The sequence below is a fragment of the Gymnoscopelus microlampas genome, assembly GCF_963454915.1.
Source record: "Gymnoscopelus microlampas genome assembly, chromosome: 3".
Lineage (NCBI taxonomy): Eukaryota > Metazoa > Chordata > Actinopteri > Myctophiformes > Myctophidae > Gymnoscopelus > Gymnoscopelus microlampas.
Genome location: NC_139940.1, coordinates 37,287,763 through 37,312,641, shown reverse-complemented (window position 1 = coordinate 37,312,641; position 24,879 = coordinate 37,287,763). Strand labels below are relative to the sequence as shown.

At 42.1% G+C, this 24,879-nt stretch overlaps 1 protein-coding gene across 16 annotated transcripts in view; it reads left to right on the top strand.

Annotated features, from left to right (window-relative positions):
• The first annotated feature begins 3,400 nt into the window (after positions 1-3,400).
• Positions 3,401-24,879, top strand: part of ubr5 (ubiquitin protein ligase E3 component n-recognin 5) — a 46,957-nt gene continuing 25,478 nt past the window's right edge. For 15 of the 16 annotated variants that reach the window (XM_084052746.1, XM_084052741.1, XM_084052745.1 and 12 more), the window contains exons 1-21: positions 3,401-3,628; positions 7,130-7,174; positions 7,307-7,388; positions 9,883-9,959; positions 12,247-12,366; positions 12,906-13,230; positions 14,110-14,269; positions 14,557-14,706; positions 17,090-17,301; positions 17,521-17,637; positions 18,012-18,122; positions 18,983-19,137; positions 19,441-19,558; positions 19,744-19,928; positions 20,465-20,574; positions 21,030-21,142; positions 21,759-21,926; positions 22,671-22,782; positions 23,180-23,334; positions 23,430-23,627; positions 24,262-24,472. In XM_084052746.1, coding sequence (XP_083908872.1) covers positions 3,567-3,628; positions 7,130-7,174; positions 7,307-7,388; positions 9,883-9,959; positions 12,247-12,366; positions 12,906-13,230; positions 14,110-14,269; positions 14,557-14,706; positions 17,090-17,301; positions 17,521-17,637; positions 18,012-18,122; positions 18,983-19,137; positions 19,441-19,558; positions 19,744-19,928; positions 20,465-20,574; positions 21,030-21,142; positions 21,759-21,926; positions 22,671-22,782; positions 23,180-23,334; positions 23,430-23,627; positions 24,262-24,472 — 2,986 coding nt within the window. In that variant the 5' untranslated portion in view covers positions 3,401-3,566. The remainder of the gene's footprint in view (positions 3,629-7,129; positions 7,175-7,306; positions 7,389-9,882; positions 9,960-12,246; positions 12,367-12,905; positions 13,231-14,109; positions 14,270-14,556; positions 14,707-17,089; positions 17,302-17,520; positions 17,638-18,011; positions 18,123-18,982; positions 19,138-19,440; positions 19,559-19,743; positions 19,929-20,464; positions 20,575-21,029; positions 21,143-21,758; positions 21,927-22,670; positions 22,783-23,179; positions 23,335-23,429; positions 23,628-24,261; positions 24,473-24,879) is intronic. The other variant, XM_084052749.1, reaches the window with a different exon arrangement.

Sequence of the window (24,879 nt, the reverse complement as noted above, 5' to 3'; positions counted from 1 at the left end):
TATGACACTTACACAGACAGGACGGATAGGACACTTACAGTATACAGACAGGACGGATAGGACACTTACAGTATACAGACAGGACGGATAGGACACTTATACAGACAGGAGGGATAGGACACTTACACAGACAGGAGGGATAGGACACTTACATAGACAGGACGGATAGGACACTTATACAGACAAGACGGATAGGACACTTATACAGACGGATAGGACACTTATACAGACAGGACGAATATGGCGGACACGGACCTGTGTAAGTGTTTGATCGGACACTTATACAGACAGGATGGATAGGACAGTTGTTGGAGGAGGCGAGGAGGCTCTCCACTTCCGCATTGAGCGAGTGTGCATCAAGTGTATCCTCGACCACTCTCAACAGCTCCTCCCTCACTTATACAGACAGGACGGATAGGACACTTATACAGACAGGAGGGATACAGGACGGCATAAGAAGTAGAATATTCCTAGAAGTAGAACACTCCCAACATTCCCAACACAAGTCTGCCGGCGGAGAGTTGTGCTCCGAGGAGCACTTTTTCTAGTTAACTTTTGTGTTTAAATTGTATTGCTTTTTATGTTTCTTTTAACTATGCTTTATTTTATGGGTCTATATGTTGTTATTTGCACTTATGGTCAACTTCTGTTGTTTTTCAATGTGCTACACAAATAAAGGTGACTTGAGTTGACTTAATTCTTCACCCTATCACTCTCCCTCCCTTGTCCTCCCCTTTTCCCTCTCTCCTTCACCACTCTCGCACTCTGATCGAGCTCTCCCTCCCCCCTCTTGCTATGTCCATATTTGGGTGTCATAACTTTGCGCTGGCATAAGCTCCATATATGTGTATGTGACATCTATATATACAATTTGAATCTGTCTGTATGTACGTTGCATCTCTTTATATGGTTATGGCTGAGTCGTGTGACATGAGCGTGACGTCAGAGGTCCGTGCTCACAGGTCTGCCATGCCAGGTGTGAGTAATCACAAAGTGGGTTTTGGTCATTGCAGAGGTCATGCACGTCACCTGTTTGTCAAGTGGGTATTTTCATAGCCTGGCGTGGATTTAGGGGAGCACAAAACTCTCTCTCACACTGTGAGGTGCCGGTAATGTGGCACTGCCAAGTGGACGCCGCGTCACGCTAGACGTTCGGGCCGCGTAGCGGCCCGAACTTCTAGTTACATACAACAGCAAAGGTTGCTTAATAATGCCAATTTAAGGATGTCCATATTTGGGCATATATGTCTGTTCTTGCCGTGGTTATTGCATTGACAACGTGTCATGAATGTCCAGTCCCTAAGTAACACAATCTTATTTTCTTTGCCAGGCTGGGAGGTGGAGATTATGTTTTCGCCCCTGTCCAGAATCAGAATCAACTTTATTGTCACTTCAGAGGTTTACACAAAGTGAAATTCGTCTTTGTGCAAGCTCCATTGTTTTTGTTGAAAGAGTAGAAACAATGCATTGTACATAGATTAAGGCGCAAAAGAGTAGATGCAGTGTCAGGTTCACATAGAATGATAGTCCACATAGCATAGGGCATTAAAATCCACATAATAGATCCTTGAGGAAAAGTAAAGTCCAAGGCCAGCCTGGTGACAGGTGGTGGTCAGACCTTGTTCAACAGGCTGATGGTAGCCGAGTGGAAGCTGTTGAGAAACCTGGTGGTCTTGCCTTTGATATAGGTACTAGTAGGTATGCCTCCTTGCCTGGGCGAAGTCGTTGTAGGCATATAGACCCTTTTGTGGCTGGGGTGGTGCCTATCCTTTATGATGTGTCAAGCTTTGACTGCACACCTCTTCTTGTGCATCTCCCATTATGTGCTTTTGGTAGATGGTTAGGTTAGTATACTGTATCTCATCATTAACATCCTCAATTTATATTGCAATAACTTAGAGATTTGACTCAATGGTAAGAGTAAAATTAAAGTTTGTCTATGTTATTCGAAAGTATGATCAGATGATTTTCAGTTGTAAAGATTAGGTTGTGTTAATTATCAATAGGCTATTATGTTACTAATACTATAGGGACCAAAGTTGTACATCCACAGCTTCTAGCAAAAACTGCTCATCAATTGCTTCAGGTCGGACCTTACTATATATCCCATTCTCTACACATGATAAAATAAATAGGTGAAATAATAATCGTATTATGGGGGTTATAATTTCGATGAATTGAGTACAAAGGACCCCAGTGGAAACAAGTCATAGAGCTACTGCTTTCTTGGGTTTAAAATCCTCCTAACAGACATTGTACTGAACTGTACTTTCTTAAACTGTTAATAAAGTATTCAATCAATCAATCAATCAATAATAAATCATGATAAAATACATCGTGATTTATGTATGAACAGTAGATTGTTCCACAATACCAACAAAGAGCAAAGCATAGGATCATTAGGATGTGTAGTACTGGTATCAGAACAAAGATTTCGGTGCGTGTGCATGTACAGTATTTTGATGTTCCATAATAGAATTGCCTTTCTTCTCCATCTCCAAGCAGCCAATCCCATTCATGTAATTGAACACACTTCCTGTTTGGTCCAACCCTCCAACCAACCAGTAAGCATAGCGGTTGGGGTCGCAGCATCGCATACATGTGCGCTAATGCACCGAAAACAGCCGATCTACAAGCTCTACAACCCGTCGCATCGTTACGGGTTGTAGAGCTTGTAGCTCGGGTGTTTTCGCCACGCGACACCGTCGTACGGCGACGAAGCATCAAACCAAGGATTTAATACAGTGTTGCCATATTGGCTTATTATAAGCGACTTCGGGCTTCTTTTTCTGTAAAGGTGCTTGTAAAATTGGTAGTTGCGGGTTTGATTGATTGAATATTTTATTCAAAAGTTTGCAGAGAAAAAGCACATGGAAGCACTGGCACAGTTGACAATACAAGGTCATCTAAAATGGATTACCCAAGAAAGCCGCAATGGCTTTTTTCAAATGGGATCCTCATGCACTCAATTCATGGAGAAACTTCAACCGCAAATTCATGGTTGCGGTTTCCACATTTTTTTTTTAAACCAGTGGCTCTCAAATATTTTCATAAATGTTTTGTGCCACCAGGGAGCCATTTGTGTTGTTTGAATGTTTCAATATGCCACATTTTATTTCAAGAGTTTTTGAAAATAGCAGATGTACAAGCTCACAGAATCTCACAACACGTCACATGAGCTTGTAGATCGGCTATTTTCAAATAGCAGATGGTTGAAACTAAAGTGGTCATGTGGCTTCTTTTGGGCTTGTTTTCCTAGACCTGGCTGCTTATTTCTCTCACAAAATATGGCAACACTGCTTTAATCTCGCTTGACGAGACGAAGAAGGTCCAGGCCACGCGAGATTACATGTGTGCGCTAATCAACACACAGAACAGAAAGAAGAAGCAGTTGGTTAGAGTTAAGATGGCGGCATGTGGGTGAGGAGGCTGTGGATCTAAAACTCGGGGGATTTTTATCGTCTTTATAGATTCCTATGAATCGAGCATATACACAGTAATCGGAAAAACACACGAAAAACACAAAAATCACACGTTTATTGTGTGTAACTTTGGATTGAGCCCCCATGACATCCATACACTTCGTGGTTCACCCGTTGCCCGGGACCGAGGATCAGCTGAATGACAGGTATGTGTGTGTTGCGAGGGGGGGAGGAGGAGGAGGAGGAGGGGGGGGGTGATGTTTTAAATCAATATTCTCGTGCTGGGTGCGGTGCACGGCGAATAACGGCGTGTTTATCAACAATATGGACGCTGTCGTGTCGTGTTGTACGCGGATAGGAGTTGGAATGGTTTTTCACGGCCCCCCCTTGGGGGCTGAAACAAGGCAAGGGGCCCCCGGCATCTTGAACCATCTCTTCGTTGGTTCGTTAGCTTGGTTAGCTTGGATGCTAAGCTAGCTAAACAGTCTCTCCAGCTCTGCTAGCATTCATTGGCCCACAGTCAAAGTTGAGCTGGACACAGTGTTGCCATATCTTGTGAGAGAAATAAGCAACGAGGGTCTAGGAAAACGAGCCCTAAAGAAGCAATATAGGCCACACGCGCACTTTAAACCGATCATGCGTTGGCCATTTGAAAATAGTCGATATACAAGCTCACAACGCGTCACCCTTGTAGATCTGCTATTTTCAAAAACTCTTGCAATAATGTGTGGAATATTCAGATTTTTCTTTTTTTGGGGAAACATTCTAGAAACACAAATGCTCCCTGGCAGCTCAAACTTTTTCTTATGTGTGTCTTACAATTATTTGAGAACCACCGGTTTAAATAATAAAAAAAATGTGAAACAAGCCCCAAAAAACGCAACTCGCACCAACCAATTTTTACTAGCAACTTCACAGAAAAAGCCTAAAGTCGCTTATAATATGCTGACATGGCAACACTCGCTGGACAATGCGGGCTGCTGCTGGTGGGGGGGGGGTTAACATATTAAAACGACAGCTTTGTAACGGTGTGTCATGTTTCTATCTATTCTAGGTGCTGTGTAATGTATGCCTCGGCGTTTGTTATGTTATGTGGGTCCTTTGTTGGAACATCTAGATCAATTAACTTGTGAACGTCAGCCGATGCTAATGCTAGCAAGCTAATGTTAGCCCAGCAGCAGCACACTCGTGTCATCATCATCGCCGAATGTTTGTGTTTTTTTTGTGTCATTTGTATTTGCATTTTTACGTTACACATGGGGATTTGGAGAAACTGCGAGGCCTCGCGTTAAGCTGCTGTATTGGCGATTTCGAAAAAAAAAGTCACGATGGCTGTTAATGTCACTACTAGTGCAATTTATGCACAGTGTGATATAATACGACAATTGGATTATGTACAACCACCACCAAACACACCGCGACTCAAACGCATCCCATTTTGTTGCAGTTGTTGTGTTGTGGATAGGAATGTGTAATAACTTATATCATAAGGGTTGATTGTTCAATTAATCACTTCAACTGTGTAACACTGCCACAAATGTAACCGTACGAGCTGATGCAATGTGGTTACTGGCTGTACAACTACGCTATAACGTTATCATACAGAGTGAGATGGGTTCTATTAACACATCGTTTTTCCCCCTTTTTTTTTTAAATGTAGGGATAATACCCCTAGCCCTACAATATAAATGTAGGGCTAGATCAAAGGTATTATCTAACCTGTATTTTAAATGTTGTATGTGACCGGCAGTCTGACACTGCAGATGATTTATAGTAAACCTATTTATATCATCCATCGAGATTGAACTGATTAATGGGCTGTTCTACTTTGAGACAAAGAGGTTGAGAAGTCGGAAAGTATATTTTAGAGTGACCTTGAGATAAAATCAGGATATAGGCCAATAATAGTTGAAAAGCCCTTTGCTGTTCAGTGTGTGATTTCACTATGTGTCACTAACTGGACAGATTGGAATTGCCTTGTGCTGTGGTTGAAAAGACCTAATGTACTAGCTAATTAATAATACCTATCACTCCCCTTAGGCTAGGGGGTCATGGCTGGTTTATCCTGAGGCTTGCATGCCACTGCACACATGCAGTCCTATGGTCACCATGTGCTGCCAGCCCCCTCCTCTCTCATCACCCACAGAGGAACTTGCAGTTGTCAAAGCCTATGAGTGCTTTTATCTAAAATAAAAAAGGCTCCATCTAATTAGGCAGTGTATGCCTGCTTGGGATGACTATCCAGTCACATCTCCTCAACGGATTAATGGTTTCCTTGACCTAGCTAATGGCTATTTTAACACATCGGATAGAACAGCATTTCTTTGCAGCGTAATGGTTTCATTGTAGCTAAATGCCTCTTCTTGCCCTTTATGTGGTATACCCCTCTATTCACAGTGAATTAAGAGTGCTGTTTATTGGTAAATGGCAGTCCTATTATTACATCACAGGTAAGGTCAGTGGTCAACTGACCTGGATCTTGAGTCATTTGCTCTTATCTCCTGGCATTTTAATGCTGCTTCGGTAGTATGGGGTTATGTCTAGTTTCCATTATGTCATTTGGACATGACTATTCTAGAGGAAAGTGCCTGGGTCAGTGTTGACAAAAAGATTTCTTGTTGCCCCAAAGGAAAACATAGAAAATAGCTTTTATTGGGGGAAACTTTTTTACATAGGCGTTCATTTGAATGGGCCATTGGGCCACATCATTTGCTTGTTTGTTTGCCAGTTTATTTATTTGAATGGATGTGGTCATGGTTCCCTTAAATGCAAGGTGTTTAGTTTTGTCTTTCTTTTGGAAGTTAATGTAAAGACAATGGATGTTTATACATTACCTTCATGCTTTGACTGTAGGGAGCTGACAAACACTCTTGCCTTGCAGGTGGCAAACTTGCATCTGAGGTACTCAGATGTTGTGTTGCTGTTTTTAGTCAGTCAGGAGGCTCAGCAGCACTTGCCCTTTCCGTCCATATGATTATGATAGGATCTTGACCTGTCCTGCCTAATTTGTGCTTTGTGTCATACAACAAACATGGGATATTGGCTTTTTATAGGCCTATTGGAAAAAAGAGATGCCAGTGGTGTTTTTTCCCAGCTGTAAATAGTCTTTCGTTTTGCGACACTGTGGTGCGACAAAGTTCTTGTATAAATTTGCATCGATGAGTGGAGTCAACAGTGTGCTACTCCAATAGACATCTTATAACATAGCCTACATATTACTGTTGCCATATTCTGGCATCAACAGTGTAGTTTGCTGTGGCCACATTAATTAATGTTTTGAAAGTTATAGTACTTGTTAGCGTTGTCACAGTAATTGTGTAATGAAAACTTAAGCTAGAATAATTGCTGTGATCATTCATTCCCTATGGAATAAGGATTTATTGATGAAGCAATTGGCAGTCAGATGCCACACTACTTATTTAGTTGGATTGATTAATGAACTAGTTGTTTAAATTAACTGGATTTCCTGTATTGCTGAGTAGGTCATTTTTACAAAAAAAAAAAAAGAAAACCCCATGACAGTCTGCTTGATATTATAGCGGCCTATTGTGCTTATTGTGATATGTGGGGAACATCATGACAAGTCATCATGGCAATCTTGAACTTTATTGAAATGTTTATGTACACATTTATATAAATTAAACAAATTATGCATTGCATTGAAATGGCTTTAGCTTGCCACTGAATGTTTTCCCTCATCTTTTCAGGCTCCGTGAAGTCTCAGAGAAACTCAACAAATACAACTATAACAGGTGAGCCCTTGTTGCCATGGTGATCAGTTATAGGCTGTTGTGTTCAAGAATGATGTGCCCAAAGGAGCGAAGATGATTCTGTTTATTATCTAATCTTTTTTTATTTATCCTTCTCTGTGTTTTCCAATGTAGTCATCCACACCTTAGTCTGCTGGAGCAGGCCACCCTGAAACAATGTGTGGTCGGACCAAACCATGCTGGGTTTCTCCTTGAGGTAATCCTACATGATATGTAACGCATAAAGGGCATCTTTTAATCTGAATCCCATCATTCTATTGCGAGAGAATAGAGAGACGATGTAAAATGACGCATTCACTTTTTTTTAAATTTTTAAATTAAATGAAAGTGATAGAATGCCCTAGATTGGCCCGGACAGCTGACATAGCGGACCGGGCACCTTGGCTGCTAATGCAGCCTGACAGCGTGTCGCAGGTTCGAATCCTGTTCCCGACGACCTTTGCTGCGTGTCACTCCCCATATCTCTTTCCCCATTTCCTGTCAGTTTTCTGTTGTCTATCAAATAAAGGCAGAAATAGACAAAAAAATATCAAAGAAAAAATAATGCCCTAGATTAGCACCAATTGGCCAACAACTACTAGTAATGGAAAAGGATCGATAAGCAGGATTGATAATGGGATCTAAATCGATAAAGAATGAACGATTCCCATCCCTAATCACAACGTGTTGTGAGCTTGTATATTGGTTAATTTCCCACACCGTCATTGTAGGGTGAAATATAATGCAGGGATTAAAGGGGTATTTCAGTTTAAACACTTATGGGTCGTAATCGTAATTGTAATCTACTAGGGCTTTTGTGTCTACTCCAGACAGTTTTTAAGATGCTTGATTCAATATTTAGATATTGGATAATACATGTATTTTATCAGACACGCCTCCTTCCTCTATAAACCCATTACAACTTCAAACTCTATTTTAACCACGTTAGACTCATTGAAAACACACATCCCTAGTTCTGGTGACTGATATTGTCCTAATGCGTGTAGTATATTGTAATATATTGAATTTATTTCGCATTTTAAAAAAAGTAATTGAAAAAACACAGCCTCCTCACGCATTAGAAAGATAATATCAGTCACCAGCACCAAGGACGTATGTTTTCAGTTGAATGGAACGGCCCTGCTCTGTCTGGAGTGAGCTCTTGAGACGCATGATGTAGTGATCTGTCAGGTTGTCACATGTCGTCCTCACAACAGAATGATAGGATTTAGGGTAAAAATCATCAAAGTTGCCCTTTTAATCAGGAAAAAGATAATGTCACATAGTCATTGACCTCTGTACGTTTCTTATCTGGTCCATGACTGAAACTAGAAGAAATAGTATGTGTATTAACATCAACAAGGATTAGTACTGGTTCCTAGCATCACATCCTGGGCATATTTTGTTAAATGATAGCTTATTCCAAAGTTGCATGTTTATAATGTGAATAATAATCATGTTGCAAGGAGTTGTCTCATTCATTTCCTCCAAGGCTCAGTAACATTCCTTTGGTAGATGGTGTGTACACAGTAGGGTTTTACATTTTGATAATCATACACACCTACATACTGAAGACAAAGGATTTGTTTGGGTTTTTATGATGTACTTAATGCACACCACTTAAAATGTTATGTATATACCATATCTGTGTTATATTTATTTGTGGGGTGGAGCTGAAATCATCACTTGATGATGCACTGTGGTGATACATACTGTAACCATACTTGAATCACTACTGTGCTGTTATCGAACCATGATTTCAGCTCTGGCCCTATTAATACCCCTGTATAAGGGGCCCGCCGCGCAGGCAGAAACTTGCATATTGGCAGCCATCTTTGTTTATTTTATATTGCAATGACGGTCACTTGAGCTTCTTTTTAGCCCAATTTTATACTTGTGTGACACGTGGAGAAAATAGCCAATCTACAAGCTCACGATGACGCATTGGGAGCTTATACATCAGCCATTTTTGCCAGGCAACACCAACATCGTCGTTTGACAGAGCATAATTAGGCATCGGTCTCTATTGTGGCAACTGCACACAACACTACCACACACACACCAACTTAACATCAGTGGGGAGAGGAAGTGATCAGAAGTTCAAAACAAACGGACATCATAGTCAAGGTGTTACACCAAATCACATACAGTATATCAACTAATCATCACTTATGACACAACACTACACATAAAGCCCCACAACATAGTCCCCCAAGTTCCCATATTCAAATAACGTAAACAACACAATAAACACACTTCCTGCACCCAGGGGCATTCTGAGAAATCAACACAGCAAGTTTCAGCGGACATGCCCCTGGCGTCCAGACCAGAAAGAGCTACTACTCTACTGTACTGCGTTTTATCACGATTTTGAATCCTACATAGGAACATTATACAATTAAGTAAAGTAGGTCGGAGAGGCTTATTTTTGGTATCGGCCAGAGCTATACAATTCTCTATACAATTCCCTATACATTTAAAGCTGACAGATAAAGGATCTTTATGGGGTTGTCTCACCTGAAAATGTATTATTTTTGCTAAATTAAGAGATGGGGAGACCCCTTTCACTGAACAAATACTATAGCAATGATTAATATCTGAATATAGAGCTTTAACTATTTAATAAAAAAAAGTAACTTAAAGCACCTTTTACAAAAGATTAGGCTACCTTTTAAGATCGAAATACACAAAGAATGATGTGTCTGTTTCAGGATGGGCGTGTGTGTAGAATCAGCTTTGCTGTCCAGCCAGATCGCCTGGAGCTGAGCAAACCGGATGGCAATGATGGGTGAGCGACATCTTTATGTTCTTCTTCCCAGAAATGGGTTTTATATTTGGAAAAGCGTTAGCAAACTTGTTTCTTTTGGAAGGTACAAGGTGTATTGAACCTGGCATGCTCAGGCTTACTTCTGGTGGCTGCTGCGATTTGACTTTCACTCAGCACTTGTGTCCTTTCTTTGTCTGAGAGTTTTGATCACAAGACATTTGGGCATGGTTTTTCATCTAGAATAATACACACTTTTCTGTGGGGCTTCCTATCTATTCACTGTGAAATTAATGTGTGTATAAATCACCGTTCTACATCATTGGCTTACAGTATATCTGCTCTAGCATGTGGCTGTTGGAATGAAATAATGCTTCAGTAATCTGTTGAGATTATGGAGCAAAAGCTACTTTTCAAGAAGCTACTTTTCAAGACGGGTTTGTTTTTGTTGCCAGTCCTACATTATTGTAGGAGTCAATGACTTTGTTTTACCGATAAGAAAACATTTCCCCACTCTGTTGTTCTTTGGGCCAAACAAAAACTATAACTAGACCACCAAAGCTGTAAATGCATACCTAGTGGGAAGTCATTTATATTGCTAAATATCTGTGTGCATCTCGCCGTTTCATTTTCTATTTAAAAAAGGAATGCTTTTCAGTAGTTGCTAGGGTTTGTGTTGGCTGTGGCTGTGAGCATGTCTTTTTGGTGAATGTCTCATTGATAGCCCTATACATCTTGCCAGCAGAGCAGCATCCAACAGTGATTTAAGGTTTTTTTCAAGGCCTCTCTCTAGCTGTTAAGCATGCATGTGAAGGCTGTGGAAGACTGTGGAGTAATGGAGCCGCCCGGTCTAAGCTTTTCTGCAGAGCACATGTTTTGTTGCCTGGCACAAACTTTCAAAAGAAAATGAGACGGTTTCAGATGGTAATGGCTTTGCAGTCAGCAGCATTGTGGGTTGCCGGGAAGCCTATGGAAAAGAGCACTGCAGATTTTCAATTGGGCAAGTTTGACAGCTTACCAAACAAGGCATACTCTCCTCCTTATACTCTCGTAATGGCAAACAAAAGTTACATCGTATGCTCCAGCTTGTTCATTGCATGTTTAATTTGCATTCTTTATATTTAACCTCTGAATAATTCAATACCCTGTTTTCAGTTTTCTCTGTCCTGCAAAATGATGAAATTTCCATGAATGCACTGTTTTGTCATGATGATCAGCCTAGACCTTGGTACACTGTTTTCCTAACAAAGTTGTTGTACACTATTGTGTCCTTGATTATTTATTCAGCACCATTTGGAGGTTACTGTTTGTTTTTAAACTGGCATTTTGCTATGGCTTATGACCTCAGCGACAGCCAAGCTAAGTACATCCTTTCAGATATATATATATATATATATATATATATATATCTCTCTCTCTCTCTCTCTCTCTCTCTCTCTCTCTCTCTCTCTCTCTCTCTCTCTCTCTCTCTCTCTCTCTCTCTCTCTCTCTCTCTCTCTCTCTCTCTCTCTCTCTCTCTCTCTCTCTCTCTCTCTCTCTCTCTCTCTCTCTCTCTCTCTCTCTCTCTCTCTCTCTCTCTCTCTCTCTCTCTCTCTCTCTCTCTCTCTCTCTCTCTCTCTCTCTCTCTCTCTCTCTCTCTCTCTCTCTCTCTCTCTCTCCTCTCTCTCTCTCTCTCTCTCTCTCTCTCTCTCTCTCTCTCTCTCTCTCTCTCTCTCTCTCTCTCTCTCTCTCTCTCTCTCTCTCTCTCTCTCCTCTCTCTCTCTCTCTCTCTCTCTCTCTCTCTCTCTCTCTCTCTCTCTCTCTCTCTCTCTCTCTCTCTCTCTCTCTCTCTCTCTCTCTCTCTCTCTCTCTCTCTCTCTCTCTCTCTCTCTCTCTCTCTCTCTCTCTCTCTCTCTCTCTCTCTCTCTCTCTCTCTCTCTCTCTCTCTCTCTCTCTCTCTCTCTCTCTCTCTCTCTCTCTCTCTCTCTCTCTCTCTCTCTCGGGAATCTTCCCATCACTTATTAGGAGAAGGCAATTGTAGCCCCAAAACCCAAGTTCTATGTTTTGGAAGAAAGAATGAGTTGCAGCCAATTCAGATTCCCAAGGGTGTTGCCATGCTAGTCTCAAATACCCCCTCTTAAAAATACCCCCTTCTGTTTCACAATTTAACATTCAAAAGAAGCAAAGCCCAGAAAGGTGTGTGGGGTTAATTTACAGAAATCTTGCGTTTTATTTAATTTAGCTTTTTTGTTTACCCACACACACATTCTTTGGTTCCTCTGTGTGGGACCTTTGTAGGTCTGTAACCGATCTCCCATCTTTTTGTTTCCAGTTCAAAGTTGAGCAGTGGTTCAGGGACAGGAAGGAGCTCCAGGCCAGGCAGGACTAGTGATCCTCCCTGGTTCCTGTCTGGTTCTGACACACTGGGCAGACTGGCAGGCAACACCCTTGGGTAAGTTCTGGCAGGGTCAGCAGAGGAAAAAGAAACCCTCTGGTCCTGTTAAGGTACAATGTGTAGAGCATGGCAATAAAGCTGCAATGGGGCCAATGATTATTAACACACAGTGGACACTGAAAGTCCATACAGTGGCAATGATCTCAAAATGGCGAAATTGGTTTTCATATTGATGTACTGCAAAACTGACACTTATGAATCTTTTAAGGGGATGTTTAAATATGAAAATACATTTCCAATGCATTTAATTAAAATCCTTTTTCTCAAGCTGTTTTCTGTTCAAGTTCTCTGGCCCATATTAGGAAAAACGTTTATTTCAGACAAATTCTGGAATTTGCAGCCAGATAACTGCTGTGTTGCTTTTAAAGTCTTGCTATTATGAAACCTCTTGAGTGTAGTGTACCCTGTTCTGTCTCAGCCAGCTGTCACAAGGCTAAATCCCAGTGTACACAGATGTGTGTTTGAGTTTCTCCTGTTAAGTCAGATGGTTTTGTTGGCACACTCATCTGACTGGCCTTGTGCTGTATATGTAACAGGAGTCGCTGGAGCTCTGGTGTAAATGGAAGCAGTGGAGGTGGTGGGAGTGGAGGAGGTGCAGGGGGAGGAGGAGCAGGAGCAGGTGGCAGCAGTAGTGGAGGAGGAGGAGGGGGTGGAGGAGGAGGAGGAGGAGGAGGCGGTGGCGGCGGCGGAGGAGGAGGGGGAGGAGGAGGCACCTCGGGCAGGTCCTCAACAGCGGCCCGTGACTCCCGTCGGCAGACCAGGGTGATCCGCACTGGGAGGGACCGCGGCTCAGGCCTCCTGGGTAGCCAGCCTCAGCCTGTCATCCCAGCCTCTGTCATCCCAGAGGAGCTTATCTCCCAGGTACAGGCTTCCACATTATTAAACATTGTTTGTTTTCTTCAGCTTTTTTTATATTGTTTTATTACAGGTTTCCTCCCTATATAAACATTGTTTGTATGTTCAGTGAGCGTTATTTTGTTTTAATTCAGTTTCCCCCATTTTAAGTATAAACATTTGATTCGTTATTTTTGTCTGTGCAGTTAAAATATTTATTGGACCAAATTCTATGCCTAGCCAACAATAGATTTCCAGGACAGATTAAAATGAAGCCTAGTGTATAGTAAGCACTTTCTACCCTCTAGCTGTCTCTGATTCTCATTTGCCCCAATTCCCTTTTATATAGTCTTAACACATTGCCTTTTATATAGTCTTAACACATTGTCTTTATTTTCTGGTGTCTTTATAGGTCATGCATAATCCTCGCATTGCAGTATGTTTGTAGAATTTCAGACTCATGTACCCTGAGACATGTTAGTCTTGTACTCGCATGACACCTCCGCTGAAATGAAATACCCTTAATCTTTTTTTCAAACCTTAGCCTCTGTGTTCTTGCAGCTTTTGTAGAGCTTTGGAGATAGAATAGATCATAATAAAAAAATCAGCTCGACTGTTGGGGAATTTAAAGCACCTGCTATATTTTCTTATGGGGTGTTACTGGCTTTTCTTTTGTGTTTTGCAAGCTTGTGGAGCAAAATAGCCGCTCACAATGTGTTGCGATGTGCTATGAGCTTGTAGATTGGCTGTTTTCAGCTAAGAGATTTGGTGTAGAGGGAGAAAAGATCGGGACCAAGTATAGACCGCTGAGAGACCGCGGTCAACAAAGTATAGGGTATAAGTGCTTAATGTCAAGGTTGCAGTATATGTGTGAATGAGGCTTATGTTGGGTTCCACTCCCCGCAGGCCCAAGTGGTCCTGCAGGGTAAGTCCAGGAGTGTGATTATCCGGGAGCTCCAGAGGACCAACCTGGACGTCAACCTTGCGGTCAACAACCTACTGAGTCGGGATGATGAAGATGGTGATGATGGAGATGATACAGCCAGCGAATCGTACCTGCCTGGAGGTTTGTTAGGAACATTGTGAAGCATTTCGGGAAATCCGTTACCTTACTTTCGGGGCTATGAAAGCAACCACAAAGCTAGTTTCTTGCTGTATTAAAACATACTTGGACAATAAAGTGATTTTGATTACATAGGAATATGCCTAATATTGCCTATTATGCATTTTATTTTTTCTTATTATTTTTGCTAATTTCCATCCAGAATAATTCTTGGTATACACAGGGCATGAACAGCTACTACTAAGAAAAGAGTGTGTTTTTATGATTCCTTATGCGTTTGTTCCTTGTAGAGGACCTGATGTCCCTGTTGGATGCCGACATCCACTCGGCTCATCCCAGTGTTATAATCGATGCCGACGCCATGTTCTCTGAGGACATCAGTTACTTCGGCTACCCTTCTTTCAGACGGTCCTCGCTGTCTCGCCTGGGATCATCCAGAGGTAACTCATCAACTCTGACCAGTGAAGGAAAGGCAGGAACATGGCGACAGTGTGGAGGGTTTTGTGTGTGTGTGGCGGAGGGATGCATAGTTGAAAGATTTAACTACAAAACACAAATCTCGGCTAGGAGACATGCCCTACTACCCTCTGTCTGTCTGTCTGGGACATTTGATGACAATGTTTTGGGTATTTGCGTGTGTATTAAATGGCATGGGGCACTGGGGCAGTGGTGGAAGGAATGTCTAAAGGATGCTGATTGTTATTTCCTTGTGTGTCAATTATGTTTGTGCAGGGGAAGACTGTAAACAAAAATCATCCTGGGAATTTGTCCAAATGGACATTACAAAAAAATAAAAATAAAATATTAGAACATGTGGACAAAGCATGTCAATGAACTGACAGGCAGTTTTATGAAAGAAATTAAAGGGACCAGCAGGCTTATGAATTTAACTTTCATCGTTTAGTTTATGCCTGTGAGTATTGTTGCAGTGGATCTTTTGATTGTGTTGATGTAATGAACCAAGCTTGTGTCATACTGTCAAAGTAATATCTGCTGAACAGCTAGTGCCAGTGTCACAGAAATTGGTGACTATTGACACATCTGAAACCAGCAGATGCTGTTTTAATAGTCATCATTAATCTGATCAATGCCTGTAATATGAAAACCAGCCTGGTCACCCAAGATGCATGAAACGATGAATGTTGATGGGATTTCATGCAGCCTCTGCTCCTGATGGAGTCACAAAGCCGAGACCACTGGAGTCACAGACTTGGGTTGTTAACTGCTGGAAGGTGTTGCTTTTTCACTGCGGTGTGCACTGGTGATAATTCCATACCGTCACAGCCCTAGGCCCACACTCGCTTTGCAAATCCTTTGCGACAAGAAATAAGAACGTGACACCATATCACATTAAGAATGTATATTGGGCTTGCACTGTCTGCATTAATTGGCTGGTTCTGCTACATCCCATAAGGCTGAGGGACAGGAGCGTTGATGTAAATGGCTAGTTGATAGTGGGACGGTGATCCCATAGCCTGGAGGGATGCTTGCACGGATAATGAATTAACACAAATGACATACAGTAGTTTGTTAGGGTTGCCCTCTAAAAGTTGACGATTTTAATAGTCAGTCGGAGACCCCTCAGTCGACAGAGAGCATTAGTTTTGCTTTCTGGTAGACTTCAAAATAAACCTGTGTTGTTAACTAAGATTAGAAATTTCAAATGTCAATGAAGTTGTCCTGATGCTGGTAGGAAATTAACAAAACATGAACTGCTGGTCTGGAATAAACCCATGATCTTGGATGAACTTATACCATATGAAAATTATGCGGTTGTTGTCTTTCACATTAACTTTTCACCTCTGTTGTAGCAGTAGTGGTGAGCCGTGTTATCTCATGCTGGCTACAGTAGCGTAGCGCTATAGAACTAAATGGTCTACTAGAGGTGCTCTGATCTGTTTTTTTTTGTGGCCGTTCACCGCTTATTACCTTCTCCTGACGCCTGATCGGCCGATAACAATCACTGATCGGATGATACATTTTGCAATTGAGGTCCTTGGTCTGCAGGCATTGTGCACAAGAAATATGATGCAGATACTGTAGGCCTGGTAGTTAGTGAGATTAGTGGCTGACACACACACACACACACACACACACACACACACACACACACACACACACACACACACACACACACACACACACACACAAACCCACTCTCAAACAACTAACAGATGTTCAATATTCATGCCTGCTATCAGGATTAAATCATTTTGTGTTTCTTTACTTAGTGTTCAGTGAATATAGTTTTGGAGACAACATTTTATATTATATATTATGTTGATACCTTGATATATTTCTGAATTTTATAGCAACACGTTAGTTTAATTAAGTCAAACTAGGGAACGAAATATTGTAGTTTGCCCGTTGTCTTCAATTCTTATACCTAGTTTTTTATGTGAATGTTTGGTGTTGTGTACTGCATGGCTGTAGTACTATACGTATTGTGAGCCCTCTGAGAAAGGCCCGCTATGTCTTCCTGTTTTATCAGAGACCCTCTAACAACTATTCTTAAGAAACAAAACTTACCTAGCCCACTCTTAGCACAACATGCATGCCTTTTTTCTGTCTATCCACTTCCTCCTCTACCTCGCATTTTCACATGTGAGTGTGCAGACAGACTCACACACCGGTATAATTTAGATTCCCCACTCTCAATCTGTAGTGCTGAAATTTGATTTGTATTACTTTGATCATTTCTAAAAAAAGATATTTAAAAAAATATCTATTTCTCTATCTATCTACTCTTAAAAATCTGTTCACGGGTCTTTCCCAGAGAGTGGCTTACTTTTATCCCACTGGTGTGACCTTATTGCATACCAGTTCTCCTTCTTCCCTTAGAGCGCGACTCAGAGCTGTTGCGCGAGCGTGAATCAGTGTTGAGGTTACGCGAGAGGCGGTGGTTGGATGGGGCCTCGTTCGACACCGAGCGAGGCTCCACCAGCCGCGAGGGTGAGCCCAGCCTGGACAAGAAGAGCATCCCGGTGCAGAGCCCAGTCTCCTTGGGAGAGGAACTCCAGTGGTGGCCTGACAAGGTGGGAGCATAAGAACGAACTATGTGTTCACCGTGCTGTAGATTCGTTGATAAATAGTGTTTAATGGATGCTACATGTCGTTAGTGAATTATTACACTCATCTCCTGAAGCCAGGATTTGGATTTATGTCACTAATCTCCTGAAGCCAGGATTTGGATATGTTTGGAAAGTTTTTCATTAGCAGCACATTACACTGAGACGTTGTAATTTATTCCCCAGGACGGTGTGAAGTTTGTGAGCATTGGGGCCTTGTACTCTGAGCTGGTAGCCGTCAGCTCTAAAGGAGAACTCTACCAGTGGAAATGGAGCGAACCTGAACCCTACAGAAACGCACAGGTGGGAGAATTGTATATATTTTGGCAGAATGACACTAACAAAATTAAGTGAAGAAGAGTAAGACAAATATGAGGAAAAAGCAATATCTAGTTACTAAGACAAAGAGGCTAGTTATATGCTCTAGGCCAGGCCTATTCGATTAGCCAGAGATTGTGTAGCTCTAAATGTGTAGAAGTTCTTCCTGAGAGATGAAGTGGTATATTACTCCAGATGTCTGCCTGTATGTGCTGCACTCTTGTAGCCTGCAGAGTCTCTTTGGCCATATGTTTGGCAGTCATCGTCAGTTGGCTAGGAAGCACAAATAGCTTAGGGGCTAATCTCCCTTTATATTGAAGAGTCGCTGAATCAGTTCTTCCTGTCATTTGTCCCCACAGAACCCTTCTATTCATCACCCCCGTGTCTCCTTCCTGGGTCTGGCTAATGAGAAGATCACTCTGTTGTCCGCCAACAGCATCAGAGCCACCGTAGCCACAGAGACCAACAAGGTGACCTATTGCTTATATCATCTTTTTTGACGTAACTATAATTCTGTTTATTTAAAAATGTTCTGCTCTGCTGGTGACATTAGGTGATCACAACTTCATTATCAGATTAGGAAATCAAAATATATGTAACTAGAAAGGTGCAATTTGGGGAAAGTGTGGTTGCCTTGATCACATCAATGCCATCGGGACCCGAGGAATCCGCCAGGAGACGTTGTGTTAAAGGCCAAAAAACATGCGATTCAAATTTGGTGCAAAAATCCTGTTTTTGCATCAAATGGTTACATTTTGGAAATGCTTTTGGCCCTTCATTGAGTACACAAACTTCGACATGTGATTAAAATTTGGGGTTGATGGGACTTTCATGTTTTTTTTGTAAAATAGGCCCCTCCCACTAACTTTGGTGCCTATTACGGGACTGTCAAAATTCCGCCTAGAATTTGTTTATCACATAGGTCCAGAGATCGTGTGTGCAATGTTTTGTGAGATTTGGACAAAATCTGTAGGAGGAGGAGCAGCAATCTATATAGATGCAAATGGGTGTGGCCTATATGGGGAGTTGCATCATGATTCAAGGAATCCAGGGTTTTGATTCAAGAGTTGTAGGCCTAAACATAAAGTGGGCTGTTACAGCGTCACCATGAGGCCGACTGGTGTAATTATTTTTTCCTGTGTGCTTCCGCAAAAACAAATGTCATAGCATGTCTCGCCAAAAATACACAGGAGGCGAGATACAGGCGATTTCCCAAATACGTTAACCAGGAAGTGAATGGAGCAGTTAATCTTGGGATCACGTGATTTCTTGGTTCTGCGTGCATCATGTGTACTTAATTCAAGTATACATACTTGTTTGTGTTCCACAGGTAGCGACTTGGGTGGACGACACACTGAGCACAGTTGCCTCCAAACTGGAACACAGCGCCCAGACCTTCCCTGAGCTGCAGGGGGAGCGCATTGTGTCACTGCACTCCTGTGCTCTCTATACTTGTGCCCAGCTGGAGAGTAGCCTCTATTGGTGGTGAGTAAGGACATGGTTTTGTTACATAGCTAGCCTGATGAGAAATGTAATTCTGTAGCCCAAGACTGGGGGAAATAAATCAAAACTGTATATGGTCTAGAAAGGAATTCTCTCCTATGTTCATGTTGGCCTATTATTAGTTTCATTCTGTCTGAAACAGATAATGGGTCTTTGGTCCCTTAGCATTCATTGAAGAGTGCTATAGCTGTGGCCCTGGAATAATCTCCCCATATTTAGACATTAAACACTGAAGAATTGCTAAGGCAAAGCCATGCTTTTACAATTCACTGGTTGTATCCACAGGGGAGTTGTGCCTTTTAGTCAACGGAAAAAGATGCTTGAAAAGGCTAGAGCCAAGAACAAGAAGCCAAAGTCCAGTGCTGGCATCTCCTCCATACCCAACATCACCGTGGGAACACAGGTAAAATGGCAACAATGAAAATATATATTTACTTTTCACCGTTTACTCCTGTATGTTTTGCTAGCCTGGGAGCGTTGAGATGTTTCCTTTGTTGGTGTTTCTAGTCAGAGTTCTGGCTCAGCACTACACAAAAAAACATGTTGCTGGCTTGACTTTGACAGCCTATTGTTTTGTTCCTTCCTTAGGTGTGCTTGAGGAATAACCCCCTCTATCATGCTGGTGCAGTGGCCTTTTCTGTCAATGCTGGGATCCCCAAGGTGGGCGTCCTGTTAGAGTCTGTCTGGAACATGAATGACAGCTGCAGGTTCCAGCTGCGCTCGCCAGAGAGCCTCAAGAACATGGAAAAGACTACTAAGACCCAGGAAATCAAGTAGGTACCCCTATAATGAGAAAGCTAACAGAAATACATGGGTTTGAAATTGTTGAATTGGAAATGGAAGCAGCGCATCATGAGAGATGCGTACGACAGAAATGAGACATGCATGTAAATGGAGCTGGTGGAGATTGCTGCATTGATTATCACAAGTCTTTCTATTCCAAGTTGCATGTATTTAAAACGCATCTGAAATTGATCTGGTGGAGACTAGTTATAGTTTTTAGATCTGTTAGCACTACTGTGAACAGAAGAAATCTTTGTCAGCTGAACAACTGAACCTCATCTGACTTGGATTGATGTTCTTCTGCTAAGCCTCTTTTTTACATGACATTAATTTTTTTTACATGACATTCATTAGCCTCTCCTTGCTCTCTTATTGACCCCCTGTAAATGGATCCCTCCTTCACTCTACAATTAAAGTAATTTGTTTGCAAGCTTGTTGGTGTATAATGACCTGGTGTTTATTATGCGTTAAGCTTTGATAACCTAGAATGAACAATCTAACAATCCTGTTTCCTCCCCCCCCTTAGAACGGAGAGCAAGCCAGAGTTGGTGAAGACTGAGATGGGTCCACCTCCCTCCCCAGCATCCACCTGCAGTGATACCTCTTCTATTGCTAGCAGTGCCTCGCTGCCCTACAGTATGTCATCCTCTCTCTCCTGCACTCTCCAGCTCTGTTGCATTCTGTCTTGCTGTCTCACAGACACAGAACCCAGTTTCTCTTCTCTATACTCTCCATGACTCCTATGACTTTGAAACAGATGGCACACAGTCTTTTATCAGCTCGTACTGTACATCCGGCCAGGTCATTGCACATCTGTTTGTGCTGTCAGTTGTTCTTTTACCACCTCTTATCATGTCAAGCATATGGCAAGGTGCAGATATTGATAAAGGGGTATTTAGACAAACAACTGTATTTTAATTTTACTCATACAGAAGATGTAACAAATAAAGAAACTTTGAACCTAAAGCTGTCATATATGTATTGCATCAGCTCAGCTGCTTGAATGTGGTAAATGGTCCTGAACGTGTTTACATGTCCCAACGCTAATCTGTGCTGGACATAATGGAATAACATTGTTGTTGTACTTACAGAACGAAGGCGCTCCACCCCAGCTCCCAAAGAGGAGGAGAAGGTGAACGAGGAGCAGTGGCCTCTCAGGGAGGTGGTGTTTGTGGAGGATGTTAAGAATGTCCCTGTAGGAAAGGTTGGTGGCAAATAGATAAACTTCTGTCTTAAGTTATAACAGTAGTTTGTGGTAATGGGTTGTAATGTGGCTTGCTTGGCTTTTTCGTATCTATGGGTGCTGTGGGTATTCGCCACTGGTCTTTATTATGTGACTTTTCTTGTAAGACATTTTTAATCAACAATGTTTCATAATAAGTATTTATTTTCCCCAATTTAGTGGTTATGCTAATTCTCCCCATGTGTATAGTCCCTGTCACTGCCAACCCCTATATGTTGGTCTTGGGGAAGATGTAGACAACCATGTCTCCTCTGATACATAACCCAAGCTGCTTCTTATCACATGACAGTGAGTAGTTTCAATGAGAGGGTGTAAGGCGTTCAAAAGTATACGCTATCCCTCCCAATTTCACTCCCTGCTACCTGCCTGTAGAGTAAGTAGTGCAGTGACAGAGATCGCCCTCCCCTTCCGTCTTTCCGCTTGTGAACGCGGCCTATTGGTTTATTGGAGTGCCCGGCCAAGCCGGAGGCACCGTGAAGGAATCATACCCCAATCTCCACAATGTGGCAGGCACTTTACACCTAGCAATACCCACATGCTCAAGACTAATTTTGTTTGTCTCCATTTTTTCTCCAAGGTGTTAAAAGTGGATGGTGCATACGTTGCTGTTAGGTTTCCAGGGGCATCCAGCAGCATGAGCAGCCAGAGCGCTGCTGCTGCTGCCGCTGCAGCTGCTGCACCTACAGACTCTGACCCGTCCTCATTACTGCAGGACTGTAGGCTCCTCAGAATAGATGAGCTACAGGTATGAGTACAATTACACACGTAGAAACTTGCATAAATACAGACAGGACATATATTTACAGTACATACAGACAGGTGACAAAGGAAAAACCAACAAAAAGTGTCTTAGTAAAGTGTTTGGCCGCCAGAACCTTGCCATAGAGTGTACACGTCTCTGGAACTCGAGTGGGGGGATGAAACGCCAATCTAACAAAAAAGATCCTCATTTAGTGTTTCCAACACTATTGGATTGAGATCTGGTGACTGAAGGCCATAGCATATGAACCCCATCACTGTAGGGGTCAAGCATTCATGCCCATACCATTCTCTTGGTATATGCCACACACACACTCGTCCACATGTTGAGAATATGGTGAATAATGACTTACTTTCATAGTCTGATTGTTTCATAGTATTAGTCGGATTGTTTTTCTCTTGCCATCTTGATTCAAAATCAAGTAAAGTGGGCATATTCCGTCTTTTTATTCATGCCACAGAATATGATATGTTAATTGTATCATATGTGATGCAGTACACCTGTATGAAAGCATCTGTATTTGTTATGTTTCTCCACTCATTTATTCAAGTATTTCCATTAATTTGTCACCTGCCTGTATGCATTTACATATATAGTTAGTCATAAGCATTGAACAAAGACTTGGTTAAGATCAGAATGAAATGCTCCAACAGAATAAGCCACTGCAGCTGTGAAAGTAGTTGAATATCTGACATTAATATTGTATTGTTTGCTCCCCACCTTTCTCAGGTGGTAAAAACAGGTGGAACTCCTAAAGTTCCAGATTGCTTTCAGCGCACACCTAAAAAGCTCTGCATTCCTGAGAAAGCTGAGATTCTGGCTGTGAATGTTGACTCCAAAGGTATGTCACTTCCAACTAAATGTTTTCTGAAACATTCTCGCTCAGTTTCACATGCACAGGATGGTCTTGAATAAAACGGGCAAATCCATGGGGATTCTCAAAAGCAATATTTGAACTAGGGATGTCATGGTATGCATCGTTACCGGGTGTTCGGGCACACACAGATACACCGATGATATAGTTTTATTATTATTTGTTATTATAATGGGGGCTTCCAATGTTGACAATATATTTATGAAAGTAATTAAAGTGGGCTATGCAGTGTTACTGGTGTTGACATGCATTTATTAACCATTGGTAAATTTCTCACACTGTGACAACCCTAATTTGAACAAATTAACTGAAAAGCACTTGGAAAACAAATCGCTTGCTCTCTCCCTCCCTCCCTCCCTCCCAGGAGTCCACGCAGTTCTGAAAACTGGTAACTGGGTAAGATACTGTATCTTTGACCTGGCCACAGGCAAAGCTGAGCAGGAGAATAACTTCCCCACCAGTAACCTGGCCTTCTTGGGGCAGAGTGAGCGTAATGTGGCTATCTTCACCGCCGGCCAGGTGAGCTGGCCAACATTGTGAATTACAGAAGGGCCACTTGACATGTTCTAGAGAACATCCCTGTCTTTAATGGACTATTGATGTGCTTTTTCCAGGAGTCACCCATCATTCTCCGAGATGGAAACGGAACAATCTACCCCATGGCTAAAGACTGCATGGGTGGAATACGAGATCCTGATTGGCTGGATCTGCCACCCATTGCCAGCTTAGGAATGGGGGTGCACTCCCTTGCCAACCTCCCCTCTAACTCTACCATTAAAAAGAAAGCTGCTATAATCATCATGGCTGTTGAGGTAAATGCCACACGCCATAGAGTAGACATCATGTGACGACTGGTTTTGGACGTAAAATTGAGTGTTGTGGGATAGACATTTTATTGTCCCAAATCGAAGCAATTTGGATTTTTTTTAATTGTTTCAGATTAAAAAAAATCCAAATTGCTTCGATTTGGATTACAAGTGTAAAGCAGTGGGTGAAATGTTTCTTTCTGTGGGCGCTCCACCGTTTTGGAAGTATTCTGTGAGAAGATAGAGGTAGAGTGAGAGCAAAGGGAAGATGTAGAAAAGGTTAAATTGGAAAAATAAGATATACAGATGGAGTATGTGAAAGCAGATACATGATATTTAGGACGTTCGCATCATGTAGGACGTTAGCATCATATGCAGGTGTGTACATGGTGTTTAAACATCAGCATATGCAGGTGAATAGAAAGAAAAGATTAGCAGCCGGTACAATGTATCTTAAGGTGCTGTTTCCAGTTTGTGCAGTGTGGATGGTATAAAAGAAAACACCACATATTCCCATGGTTAAAAAACACCTCAGGCAGGTGGTGTTCATGCCGGTTGGAAACTGTTCAGAATCGTATGTTCAGGCATTTCATTACTGATACTCGTCACTAAATGATGATGGCTTTTTTGGTTGTTGCAGAAGCAAACATTAATGCAGCACGTACTCCGCTGTGACTATGAGGCATGTCGGCAGTACCTAGTGAACCTGGAGCAGGCCTTCCTATTGGACCAGAGCGGCCAGGCCCTTGGAGCCCTTCTGGGCCACCGTTGTGACGGCAACCGCAACATTCTCCATGCTGCTGTCTCTGTCTGCTTCCCTGTTAGCAACAAGGAGACAAAGGAGGAGGAAGGTAGGCTAGAACCGGGACCAACATTAAGGATTTCTCCTACTTGCCCCATAAAAAAATCTACTGCGTAGGGGGTATCGTTGCCAGCAGTGTGTCGCATAGATTTCGCTCACAATATGTATCAACTTTATTTCCTGTTGTGTGTAAAACGTTACAGAACAATAGTTTCTTAACAAATAAAAGATCACATTTAATCGTAGATGAGAATTGGTTCCAAGTTCCAACTATTAACTTATTTGAAGCATGGACAGGTAAAGGCAATGTGCCATAAATTAAATCAAACGGTAGCCATTTCAGATCAGTACTGTTGCTTTAACTGAGACTGCAAATGACATATGAGATGATAGAGACACACGGGTGCCTACAATGGAGAGAGCGCCATCACTCTGGGTAAGGGAGAGCGGTGTACT